At 41.6% G+C, this 14,192-nt stretch overlaps 1 protein-coding gene across 4 annotated transcripts in view; it reads right to left on the bottom strand.

Annotated features, from left to right (window-relative positions):
- Window positions 1-14,192, bottom strand: part of CTBP1 (C-terminal binding protein 1) — a 452,412-nt gene that overhangs the window by 14,192 nt on the left and 424,028 nt on the right. For all 4 annotated transcript variants that reach the window (XM_036762346.1, XM_036762348.1, XM_036762347.1 and 1 more), the window contains one exon: window positions 2,509-2,723. In XM_036762346.1, the coding sequence (XP_036618241.1) occupies window positions 2,509-2,723 (215 nt within the window). The remainder of the gene's footprint in view (window positions 1-2,508; window positions 2,724-14,192) is intronic.

Genomic DNA, 14,192 nt, shown 5'->3' with positions numbered 1-14,192 from the left:
GGGGATGGTGGACTTGGAAGAACATAAATAGCCAAATTTCATAATGCACACTGTATGATGTGCATGAAAAACCTCCTCCAACACAGTCACTGCATACTAAAAGTTACGAGTTTTAACATGATGTTAACAACTTTGGATAGTTTACTTTGATTATGTACTTACAATGCATCCTTTCCTAATTTAAAACGTGATTCTTCCAGTATCTCATTGAGGTGATTATTCTAGGTGAGAAAATGTTTTGATCTCATCTATTAATCACATTCTGGTCTAAATTTCAATTCAACTCCTTGAAAAAATTTAATTTCCTAAGCCTTTAGAGAAGGAGATCACCTTCATATACAGAGGTAGCCTGGGTGAGTAGGAAGAGACAAAGGATGAGGGTCCCCTCCTAGGGGACTCTTCCAAGCTACAGGACTGCTTGAAGATCACATAACTACTCTAAGCACATTTCCCTCGTCTGTCAATAGACAATATTTTTAATACTATGGTTGTTATCTGAACCCCAGCTCCTTCCTGTAAAAACTGTGAGGTAGTAACATCTACCTCACAAAGTTCTCAGAAGGGAAGAGAATTGTAAAGAATCATAGAAAGTCACCTCACCTCTTTGGGTCTCATTTTATTTCTTTGAAAAATAAGGGGTTGGATTAAATGGTCTCTAAAAGGCCCTTTCTAGGTCTAAATCCAATGTTTCAGTAACCATTGGGAACTATTCTTATGACTTAATTACCTAATATATTTTTGTTCTAAATATTTATGTGGAGGGACAGCTAATTTTTTTTTAATCAAAACTTTAAAAATATGTACCTACATTAATCACTTGTTAAGAACTTCACTATCATGAAACTTTACTATTCTTTAAGTGATGAATGACTACAAAAGGATACAGCTGTTACTGATGTGAGCAATGACGGTAAACTGATGTGGGAAAACCTTCTCCAAGGTGATACAAAAAAATTAAGTCACAGAAAACTTTCTACTGTTTTAATTCAATTTCAATTCAACAAAGTAAATACTTTGACTCTGAGTTTATATTTGAAATCAAAACTAACATTTACTTCCAAAGACAGAAGGCTTAAATGCATTCTGAAGTCAAATATCAGTTAACGAGTATTTAGTAAGCATTCATTATATGCCAGACACTGCTAAGTGCTGGAGGTACAAAGAAAGGCAATAGCAGTCTCTGCCCTCAATAAAGTTTCCATTCCAATGGGACCATTTTAAGTGGTGGATTTTGAATCTTTACTTCCCACTGCAAGAAGTGTTTACATTTAAGTGTTCACAGACACTGTGGCTATAATATAGAGAAAAGACTAGCTGTGTTCATCTCCAGCTGTTTTACTTTAAAAAAAGGAATTTGAAGACAACACCCAAGTTGATTTATTTTATACCCTAAGCCGTGTAAAAGACTTAAGAAGTTAAGAATCAATCTTGAAAAACTCAATTCTGGATCACTATTCAAATATTATCAGCCTCTGCGAGAATTTGCTTTGGACACAAGGGGGCGCTAGGCAGTCACAATACTCAATCATTTTAAAAACACCAACAGCAACAAGGCCTTGTCATGTCCTGTAAGTTACTGAGCTAGAAGGACATTTCAAGTTGTAAATTTTTCTCCACATGGGATTTCAGTTTCCCTCTCTGCCTTCCAGGGAATATGGAGAGTTGCCTTTTGGGTAGAAGGAGCCTTGGACCCCTGTCTCCTGTCCCCATAACACAAGCTTATTTTGGAGCGAACTGACCCATGCCCTCTTCTGCTTGTGCTGTGTCTCCCTGCCCATACTTCTTTGCGCAGGGAGGCTGCCTTCTAGAAACGCCTGCCTGAGGGGAGCGGAAGTCTAAATGAGAGAGGGAAGGGCAGGTGGTTCCCTAGTCCAAATGCTCTCTTGCTTTCAAAGGCAAAGCAGGAGCAGACTGATTCATTTTCTTAATCTGTGCCATTCTGTCTTTTGAGTTCTGTGGACCTATGACAATTCTCACTGCATAGCCTTGGAAACTGGATCATTTCCCCAGAAAATCCAGGATTCCCCCTGCTCATTAGCACAGGCTGAATCACAGAACTATAGCAAGCTCACACCTTTGGACATTTGACAGGGTGAGGCTTCATAAATGATTAATGAACCGCATTTTAAAAACCAAGTTTGATGGCAATATAAAGAAAACAGCCGCGATTTTTGCTTTTGGGGCAAATTCACACAATTGGTTAAGTCTCCTAGGCTACTATGCAATATGCTATTTCATCTGATCCTCACGATGACCCTGGAAGGTAGAGGCTATTATTTGCCCCATTTTATCGATTTGACTTAAGTCAACTCCCATGAAAAGAACCACCAAACAGAAGAATGTGGCACCCACTATTTCCTAACTATGAGGGTCAGCAAAGAAAGGGCAAGAAAGAAAGACTAGACTAGCTCCCATAGCCCTATAGAGAAAAAGAAGGCTTCTGCTTGGAACACTTAAGACACCACACACCCAAATGACCAACAGGACCCAAGTGCCTGACACAGTTACCTGCTTAATGGTGAAGTCATTAATCAGATGATGATTGTGTTCATTCAAGCTGCAGTGGAGGGTCACACAGTCACTGTGAAAGAGGAGGTCCTGTAAAGTGCTCACCCTCTGGAGCCCCAGAGCACGTTCAATGCCATCAGACAGGTATGGGTCATAGAAAATGACATTGAAGCCAAAGGCTTTGGCACGCAGTGCAACCGCCTGTCCAACACGACCTAAATAGAGAGGCAAACACATGAACAACAATCACAGCTACGGAATCAACCTATTTGTGAGATAACAACAGTGGACACTCATTGAGTGCTTTAAGATTAGTATGTATACCATCTCATTTAATCCTCACAACAAACCTGTGATTTAGATGCTCCAGATAGCCTTCACCTCCCCCCCAACCCTGCCCCATGAGGAACTTGTGTCTCAGAGGTGACATGACCTACCCAGGATCACATGGATAATTAATCAATCAACAAGCATTTATGACTCACCTACTTTGCCCCTACAGGCACTTTCTGAGTGGCTGGGGACACAAATGCAAGGAGTGAAACAATCCCTACTATGTGCATGACATTCACATTCTATTATATCAGAGGCAATATTTGAACCTAAATGTGCCTCATTCCAGGTCCAAAAATTTCCCCATTATATTACATGACCTTGGTGCACCCTCATGCCAAGCCTTTTTTAGGCTGGTCTTTATATCTGGGTTAGGATCTCTACATGTATTTGTAATGCAACTCCTAAGACATAATACAACTCAACAAAGCCAACTAATAATGTCCAGCTACCAGCAAAGAAGAGGCATAAAATGCTCCTGTGGAGGATGGGGCCAAGTAGAGAAGACAGAGAAGGAAAGCCAAGAGCTAATTCTAAAGAACCCAGGAAAGATGATTTGCTTACAAATGCTAATGATGTTTTCTCATCAGGTTTTGCCTTCCCAAAGTCTAGGTGCTAGTCTCATAAAGTTAGCTCATGAAAGATCTGAAGTCTTATAGCAGCAGTAAAATTGAAGTTCATATTGATCGCTTGTTATCCTTCCTCCACAACCGATTGTCCTTAACTTCCTTTTCCTTGCATTCTCTAACTCCATTTCTATGGAGGGTACTGCCATCTTTGGAGGTCTGGAATGTCAGTCACCTTCAGCTCATCACTCAACTCTTCCTATATCAGCTGATAGACATCTGTTGATTCTACCTCTTCTATCTTCCATCCAATGCCCTTCTCTCCACTCACACACAGCCACCATCCTAGTTCAGATTCTGACCACCTTTTGCTTCAACTACTGTGACAGTCTCTTCTTCACTGGTCTCCCTGCCTCCAGTATCTCCTCTCTCCAGTCTAACTTCCCTATCAAAGGCACAAGAATATTGATTCCCAGTTCAAGAAGCTTCAGTGGCTCCCTAATGCTTCCAGGATAGAAGACAAGTTCCCCTGTTGGCATCTAAAGTCCTTCAAAATCTGCCTCCAATCTATCCTTTGAGACTGATTTCACATTATTTCTCCTCACACAGTCTACATTCTGGCTAAAATGGCTTACTTGTTTTTCTCATACATGACCTTCTTTCTTCTATGTCTGCACTGGCAGTGCCTCATACAGGGGATGCTCTTTGTTCTCACATCTGCCCCTTGAAATCTCTAGTTTCATTAGAGGCTCAGCTCAGTCTGAGTTGATTGCCCCCAATTGTTAGCCCTGCTCCACCTGGAATTGTTTTGTATTTTCTTGCATTTTTTTGTATTCACTTCCTTGGGTACATGTGGTTTTTCCTCCAGAAGAATGAAAGCTTGAGGACAGGGACTCTCACATTTTGGTCTTTGCCCAGTGCCAATCATGTATGTAGTTTTTAACAAACATCAGTGGCATGAATTGAATCACTGTTCGAGAAAGACCTTGGTGATGACCCAGTCCAACGTCCGCATACAGGTGCAGTGTCTCTTCAAAGGTGAGACGGATCGTGAGGATAGCGCTGGGCCTGGAATGACCAGCTGGATGACTTCACCACACTCAGGTTCTGGTTCATCCTCTGCAAGTAGGAGTGAGTAGTCCTAACTCACAGGGTGGTTTGAGCCACAAATGACAGCATGGGTTTACACATCTTCAAGTGCTAGATCAATGCTAGCTATTATGGCTGTTATTGTTATCGAGCCTCTGTTTATTTTCTGAAGCAGCACATATTTCTGGAGAGTTTACTAAGAAGTTTGAACTAATATTTGCCTCCCGGTCACTTCTGCAACTGCTTTTGTTTTACTCTCTGAAGTCAATTAAGGCAAGCTCCTCTCACACAGACCAACATTCAAATATATGAAGGGTGCCCATGGGGTTCTGTTCATCTTTTTCTGCCCAGGCCACCCTAGATACCTCAGTCCCTTCTAAGATGATTAAGTCATCAAGAAAAGCTTTAATTATGTTCAATATACTTTAATTTTGAGGGGCAAGTTTTCAGAGTATATAGTGTTGAGCTCAGAGTTGAATCCTACCTCTGGTACATCCTGAGTCATGTGACCTTGGGCCAATCTCTTAACCTCTCAGGTTCTTCACATGCCTCTTAAGACCCTAAACTGAAGAAGAGGTGCTCATCTGCATTGGGAGATGGAATTTCTTCATTAGAAGCTCCCTACATTGATACCACCACCCCCTCATTCATTGTAAATGCAGAAAAGTATATAAAACCATTCTAGAGTAATTTGCTGTTTAAAGAGGCTATCTCCAATGTTCTTGAAAACTGACATAAGCAGTGCTCGATCCCTAATGATGCCAGATCAATACACTGTACTGCAGATTGGTTACTGTCACATAGTTAGTAATTAATCAAGGAGCTGAGGTCCATTCTGACTCTAAATTCTACGTTCTTATGTCCCTTTTTATGTTGCTATTTTTCTGCCTCCAACTTTACAATGGCTTTCTACCATCTGCTGCAGAGTTCACCTATAGGTAAATGACAAATGACAAACAGCTCTTAAAGCCTTATGTGGCTAAACACCTTAGTTGGCTACTACACAGCTCAAGGGGATCCTGCTGGACAGGGAACTCCACCAGGGTACTGCTATGTCTCAAACTCACATTATACTGTTAACTATATCTAGTCCTTATCAGAAGATTGTTGGAAAATTAAACATAACTTCTCAGAAAAAAAGATGAAAATCAGTTTTAACATCTACCCTAGCATTCACCCGGTCAGCAATATTCTTCTCAAATCTCACCTTCCAAGATTTCACTGAAGATATTTTGCTAATCTCTGCGTTGTTCCCATACAGCTTGTTCATCCTGGTTTCAGTGCTATTATCTGTGACATTTCTTTTACCAGAAACATCTCCACTTAATTTAACAAATATTCATTAAATCCTTTTAGCGCTGACCTCAGACCAGAGAGTTGCAGAACTGGAAACAGATCTTGGGAGCCACTGGTCAAACCTAAACCCGAGCCTTCTCTTCACCACAACCTCAACAAGGGCTCAGTGAGCCACCCACCCCTTATCAGAAGACCTCGGCTGGAGGAGAACCAACTACCAGGGTCACCTCTTTCTTATCAAGCTCACACTTCACAGTCACCTCCCACCAGAAGTCTTCCTTGACAAAACCCAACATTCACAATATTCTCTCCTAAATTCCTTTACCACTTAAGCCAATGTTGTCAAACTCAAATAGAAACGGGGACCACTAAACCATAATAAAGTCCCATGGGCCACATACTAAGTTTTAAAATGTAATGTTAATCCTGTTTTATTTTATTTTTATATTTTAATTTGGTTTAGAGCTCTTCAAGAGGGCCGTGGGTCACACGTTTGACACTGGCTCTAAGCTACACTTTGATGACCTTGCTGGCGTTAAGGCAGTTAGGTAGCTACATACAGGGCACAGAGTGCTGCTCAGAAGGACCCAGTTCAAATTTTGACTCATTACTGGGGTAACTTCAGATAAATCACTGAAAAGCCTTGGTTTCCTCGCCCTTAGAATGAGAATATCTACTACCTCAGTATACGCACACACACACAGAGGGCTTTGCAAATCTTAAGGCATTACATAGAAATGTTAGCCATTATTGTACTTCCTTGTTTCCTATACATATATTGTGCCTCCACAACAGCAGTGCAAATGTAGTTTCCTCATTAGAAAATGACAGACTGAACTAAGGGACACCTGAGATGTTCCCTCCAACTCTAAATCTATGATCCTACACTCTTATGCCTCAAAGGCAGAGAGATTCAGTCTGCTGCTGCTCCGTCACTTAAGGTTCATAGGACAAAAACAGCTCACAGCAGGGGCCTAATAAATAACTGCTGAGTAATGAACAGAAATGGAATATTTCCGGGGCTGAGGCTGGGGCTGTACATAAGGAAGAGAAGAAGGAATAATGCAGAAAAGACTTCAAGTGGCATGACCTTTTCTTTGAAAAATGGGCCTTGATCCAATATTATAGGCATAGAAAACAGGAGAAAAAAATACAACTTTGTAGATAAAAATTACAACTTTGCATTCATTTAATTGGTACTTGCATTTCCCTAGTTTTGTAACAGAAAAAAATACCCTACTTTGTTTATTTCATTCCCTTAAACCATTTGTTAGAATCTTGAGAGGGCCAGTGAGCACGCCAAGCAAGCTTTGATGTACATGAGCGCACTCCTGCTTCTTCTGCTTGGCCTCCTCTGTCTAGGCCACCATTGCAGAATACAGCTTGGAGCAACCAAAGAGTTAAGCCTCTGACTTTGCCCATTTGTCCCTATGGCTCCAATTAAAGGAAACTTATAATTGGAAATGTTAATTGCTTACACGAGGCTGAACTGTACCCATGGTAATGTCACTTAAATCCCAGCGATGGCTTGGGATTCAGTAAATGACCTTGGTACCTTCAATGTCTGACCAAACTGTAAGCACTTCACAGCTCCTGTTTCAGCTACCTTTATGGCCATTGGAACAAACTTTTCTCATCCACCCATTCTGCTGGGGGAAATCTTCACATCCATGTAGTAGACATCCCCCTAATTAACTGACAGGTTTGAGATCTACAGATTACCCTCAATCTGGTTTAGCCCATCTGCCAAGATAGTTTATGGATGTGGGGGCTGTGTGTGCTATAGCTTCTTGGAGCCACAGGTGAGAACTGGATGAATCAGGTGGACACCAAAGGTGGGTGAACAGCTCTGAAAAGGGTTTGGCAAGCCCTCACACCAGAGGTATCAGCCCTCCCTGAACACCCCATACACTACTAATGTGTAGGGATAATTCAAATACAAAATCAGATCTGTTTTTCTCTTTTGGTCTAAAATAAGTGATAAACTAAAATTTGCATAACTGAGAGACAAATACATAACTTTTCTTTTTAAAACTGGAAGATGTTTGTTGCCTTCAACTACATTAGACATAAAAGGGCAAATAAAAATCAGTATGATTCAGTAAGCAAACACAATTACAAGGAAAAAGAAAAGAGGAAATTTAAATAATTATGAAGAAAATTTCCACACACACATAGATCGTCCATGCTTACTCAACTAGAAAAGAGCTTAAATACATCAGTTTTAGTAATGGCTAAAGAAGTATTTTTAAAATAGTGAGGCTTTTGCAGGAAAGGATCCTGTCCAAACTGTAAATAGTAACTGGCTGCTGCTCATGTAAATGAGGCACACCCCTGTGGAAAGCAAACTCAACTGGAGTTTGGAGTAGAGGGAGGGGCTTTTTATAAAGTCACTGAGTGCTCAGGGAGAAAGCAGGAGATACTGGGTTTGAGCTATTTCTCTCACTTCCTGCCATTCTAGAACAATTGTCTCAAAAGTGGCAGTCGTGGCTTGAACCCACAGGAGTGTCTGATTAAACAAACCCTTGATTTACCCATTCCCACTAACTATCATCCCACATCTCTGTCTTCTGTGGTTGAATTCCTTAAGAAGGCCACCTACAACAAATGCTTCTACTTCCTCTGAACTCCATACATTCTGGCTTCTGACCTCATCATTCAACCAAAACTACACTCTTCAAAGTTACCATGGTCTCTTAACTGCCAAATCTAATGGCCTTTTTTCAGTCCTCATCTTTCATGTCACCCTCTTCTCTGTGACATCCCCTTCTCCCAACGTTTTTGGGATACTCCTCTCTCCTGGTTCTCCTATCTGACCTCTCTCAGTCTCCTCATGGGACCTCGTCACAGCTCCACAGATTCAACTCCATGCTGATGATCCTCAAAACTATTTAATTAGCCTCTTTGTTGACCTCCAGTTTCACATCTCCAATTGCTTATTAGACATCTAAACTGGAGGTCCAATCAATATCTTAGATTTAACATGTGAAAAATTGAACTTGTTTTCTTCCCCCTAAAAACGAACAAATACCTTCTCCCACCTCTCCAAACCGCCCTGGTGCAGGCTATCCTCTCCTCATCCCTGAACTGCTGCCACAAGTCTCCCCCCACCATGACTCATCTTCCATTTAGCTGCCAAAATGATTTTCCTAAAGCACAGGCCCTATCATGTCATCCCCCCATTCAATAAACACAAGTGGTTCCCTATCAGCTCCAGGATCAAATATAAAACTGTTTGGTCTTCAAAGCCTTTCAGAATCTCCCTTCCCCCACCTTCCTAGTCTTCTTACGCCTTATCCCTCCCACATACTCTTTAATCCAGTGACACTGGCTTCTGCTGTTCCTCGAACAGGACACTGCATCTCCTGACTGAGGGCAGGCCTTACCTCCTCATCTATGCCTCTCAGCTTCCTTCAAGCCCCAGCTCAAACTCCACCTTCTAGAGGAAGCCTTTCTCAATAACTCTTCAGTCCAGTGCCTTCCCTCTGTTGATTACTTTCCATGATCTTGTACATAGATTGTATGTACAGCTGTTTGCATGTTGTCTCCCCCAAACAGACTGTGAGCTTCTTGAGAGCAAGAGCTTTCTTTTAACTTTCTATGTATTCCAGAGCTTAGCACAGTGACTGGCACATGGTAGGTGAGGGTGGGAAGATCCCTGGTATCCCACCCTCTCCTCAACAGCTAAGTGGAGTTCTGCAGAACAAGCCCACCTACCCTTATCCTCTGACACTCTCCACTGCGTCTGCTGTGTAAGCCCCCAATCCTCCTATTCCTGAGCCTGTCTGGGCCTCTGGGGAGAGATATAGCATGATAATCTAACCACTAACCAGGTGCTCCTAGGAGAATTCTCTACCCCTACAACATCCTCACATGCATTCCCCTCAGCTCAGCTTATGGCTCATGGCTTTGGCAGGTGCACCTGGGGGCCATGCCTCCCTTCTTTTCTTTTCTGGGTGGGGCAGTAAGCTGCACAGATGGGCTGTAATCTTCCCCGATGAGCATCACACCATCTTTTCTCCCAAAGTCATCCCTCTTTCCAACTTCCCTATTCCAGTTGAGGGCACCCCAATTCTAGTCAGATTGGTTGTGGACCCACGTTTACAACCCTGGTATCTTTCCCAAATCAGTTGCCAAATCTTGCCATTTCTACCTCTATAAAACCTCTGGAATCCATCCCTGGCCCCCACCTAGTGTAGATCCTTAGGACCCCTCACCTGGATTGTTGCCTCCTATCTGCTCTCCAGGCCTCGATTTCTCCTTTCTAGAACTCATCTTCCACAAGCTGCCAAAGTAGTGGACAAGTCTGACCACGTTACTCCCCTGCTCAATAAATCCTGCCCCTCCTCAACTCTATCACTAAATATTATTTCATCTTTAGCTCATCAATTTAAAATTTCTATTTTCTGACTAAGTTTTATAATGGACCTGATTACTAGTACAGCAGTAAATACATATAGTTTGTAAATAGTTAAAAAACTATACATATATTGGGGTTATACTCTCAAAAATCTTTACCAGTGAAGCGGCAGGATCAAAAAAGTTTGGAGACCATGGCTTTGGAGAACCATGAACGGGGCTTGGCAGCAGTCACTGGCTGCTTAAAAGGCTTATAGGGAAAGCATGTGGTGTCAACTGGGGATTTGTGACCAACATGGTGATTCTGATTCCTTATCTATTTTTACTGGGAAAATTAGACATGTATTATCTGAAATAAACTATCTCTACAAACTGAAAGCCACAAGTCAAACTTATTTGAAGCTTCACTGTTAGGAAGAAGCGGCAAACCACATTAAAAAGGAGCTTCTATCAAGTGCTATCATGGGGTCGCAGAATGTCAGAGCTAGGAGGGCTCTTAAGAGAAATCCAGAGCCACCTTGAATTTTGTAAATGAGGAAACTGGCCCAAAGAGGTTCAATGATTTCTCCACTGTTACAGAGCAAGGTAGGTGGTGGAAGAAGCTAGTATTTATTAGAAGTCAGGTCTCCTTTACAGTTCAATGTTTCTTTGATGTATATGTTTAGCCTGATTTCTGGTTTAGCCCTTTTACCCTTTTATATGTTTGTACTATGAGAACCGATGCTGAACCTGATAATAAGGTAGTATGAATTCCCCACACGGGAAGAGAGGTGTGAAGCCCCTCCAGTTTATTCTCTTTACTCAGGCAGAAATATATACTTTATAATGATTTTCAACAATAGCAATTTCAGGGAAACCAGATTTCCTATTTAGCCCTAAAATAGTGTGAAAATTAAATTGACCTACCTATATATACTCAATTCTCCTACCAAAACCTTACTGATTTTATTGTTGAGATGTACATTTCCAAGACTGCTATTTGAAACTGTGAATGAAGTTTTAGAAATAATTTGACATTTCATAAAGAGGCTAATAAAATTTGGGTATTACAAGAGGATTCTAGATTTCATCACTTTATTGAAAAGATGATGAAGAAGAGTTAGAGTTTATGCTGTCTTCTGTTTAAGGATACTAAGATGAATGCTAATCAATCATCTTTTTGTTCTATACTTGGTTAAAATAATTCACTTCCTTAAAGCATGATCTTTCATTTTTAATAAGTAAGTATTGAGAACCAATGTGCTCATCCCTATACTGGGAATTGTAAGGGATGTGAAATGCTGTGCCTGCCTCTTAGAAATTTACAGTCCACTTTGGGGAACCTCTAAGTTTAGAGACAGGGTGAGATTATGGAGGGACTAGAAAGTCAGTCAGAGGAGTTCGGGTTTGACAACAAGGTAGTAAGAAGCCATTTTGTGAAACCACAGAACTATAGTTATAGAGATGGAAGGGACTATTGAGGCCATCTGTTACAATCTCCTCATTTTCCCAAAAAGGAAAGTGATGTCCAGGGAGGAAAGGAAACTTGCCCAAGGTGAGAGATGGCAAAGCTGAGCTCTGAATACTGGCCATGTGACTTTAAACCTCTCTGACCATTACACCTTGAGTGTGGGATTCTTAAACAGAGAGGTCACACATTGAATGCAGTGTTTTAAGAGTACACAAGATGAAAGGAAAAGTTTAAAGGGTTCCCTGAAGACCAGCTGAGGGATTGCTACAGTAACCCAGGCGCGAGGTGGCAAGGATCTGGCAGAGCTGGGGTGAGGCATTGTGATGCCTTAGGCAAGGTGTAAAAATTATGCCCTGTTTCTTCTATTCATCAGTCTCTGAGCTTTCACTGCAGCCCCTGAAACTTTCCTTATCAAAAGTCAATTCCTAGGCATTATGGAGAACTAAATTCTCTCTGGCATTTAACATACATTCATTTAGAAAGAGTTATGTTGTAAATGTCCCCCAGATCAACCTGTGTGTTAACCTAAGTTGGCTGACTTCTTTACTCTTCCTTACTGGCGATGGGGTCTGGACTAAGGTAGTAGGTAGCAATGAAGAAAAAGGAGTCGATTCAAAATATACTTTGGAAGAAGAATCAAAAAGACTTGGGAACAAATTGGATAGATGGGGCAAAGCTGAGGGGTGATGACTCCAAGGTTCTAGCTTTAGCACTGAAAGAAATCTGGTGTCACTGCTTCTAATGGCCAGGTGCAGATGGGGCGTCAGTTTTACAAGGAAGATCACGAGCTTGGTGGTGAACAGAGTGATTGTAGAGTTAACAGAGAAAACAAGAATCACTGGAACATTATTTGGAAGGCAGGGGTAACACTTGCAAACAAACCTGAACATTACTTTGCTTGTATCAAAGAGGAATTTATTACTGCTTTTCTTTTGCCCTGAAGAAACCATGAAGCAGCTGAGCCTGGCTTGATTTCTAACCACAGAGAGCTCTGTTAACTCCAGGAGCTGCCCCAGTTTCTCTGGGATGTTAAGAGCAGGTGGCACTGCTATAGCCACTTAATGAGCCCAACCTGTTGATCTCTTGAACGTACTCAAATGAAGTCAAGGGCCAGGAGTAAAAAAACCCAACACTTCCCGGAATTCACTGAAAGCACCCCTATGATTTGAGGACTGGCACACTGAAATTGATAGCTGCCACTCATTGCCACCAGAGCTACCATTCTGTCTGGATCATCCAGTAGTAGCTAGAAGCCAGCTTTGATCATGGAAGAAGAGAAGTGAAGGTGGTGGGAGGCAATGAACTGGTGGTAGGCAGAGTTGGAAGGCACATGTGGCTTCTCCATCGCTCTCAAAACACTGGATTAGGACAGGAGGTGGAGTCTCTGCTTTGCCATTCACTATTCATCTGTGTGCCCTCCCACAGGTTACTTCCCCTTTCAGGGGCTCAGTTTTCCCATCTCTCAAATGGGTTTGGACCAGAGATTACTAAGGTTTCTTGTGGCCCTAAATCTATGATTTATGATCTACATGATCCATAAGCACAGAATTGCAAGAGTTAGATCTCAGAGACCACCTAGTCCAACTTTTGTCTGAAAAGGGATCCCCCCACCACTTCCCTTCCTCCCTCCACATACTCTGAAGAAATCCATTCTAACTTTTGGATAGCTCTAATTGTTAAGAAATGTTTCCTTATATACAGTATAAATTTTAAATGTACTTTTTAACAACTTTTACCCATTGCTCCTAGTTCTATCCTTCCAGGGCTAAGAAAAACAAATTTAATTGAGTTCCTCTTCTCCCAGTCTCTTACTTTAGAGATGGTGTACGTAAAGTGGTTCAAGTGTTAGCACTATCACTCCCACAAACACCTTCCCCACCCCCCCGCAACCCACTGCCGCCAATGTTCAACATACAGCAGGGGCTTGAGAAATATTTACTGAAAGAACAAATAGAGGAATGAATACAGTCTTTGTGTGTATAACACTGTATAGCTAAGGAATGCTGCCCTGAGGCTGCTAGGTGGTTCAGAGCACTGGGCCAAGAGTCCGGAAGACCTGAGTAGGAGCTTAATAAATGCTTGCTCCCTTCCTCCCTGGTCTATGGGCTACGGAATTTACCCAGGTGGTGAATCAGTTCAATTAACCACTGAAAGCACACGATGAAGTCAAGATCTACCCCTAGCTGACCAAACTCTCCAAGGAGGATGTTATTTATCTAGTACTGCATGACAGACAGTGTAGACCTTGTCCACAGGTGTCTCTGCTCACAGGGAAACTAAGTTGAAGCCAAAACTAATAAATATAGCTGCTCACAGCAAGACCAGCTGACCCTGAATCATTTTTATCCACTGGTGGATGGACTACCACTCTAGTGATAAATATGAGATTAACTCAAATCCTGAGCCATCCATTCAAGTAAATCAAGTAAGTGAACAACATTCTATTACCCCTATATTTAATCTTAATCAAATGCACAATGTTAGGTTCAGTCTCAAGGCTTCTGTTTTCTCTTGCCTTGTGATAAGATTAGTTAAATAAACTCTCAAAGAGATCTGAGACTCACATCTTCACCAATAAGATGGATTTTTAA

Source organism: Trichosurus vulpecula, chromosome 6, assembly GCF_011100635.1.
Source record: "Trichosurus vulpecula isolate mTriVul1 chromosome 6, mTriVul1.pri, whole genome shotgun sequence".
Taxonomy (NCBI): Eukaryota; Metazoa; Chordata; class Mammalia; order Diprotodontia; family Phalangeridae; genus Trichosurus; species Trichosurus vulpecula.
This window is presented reverse-complemented; position numbering and strand designations above follow the sequence as displayed.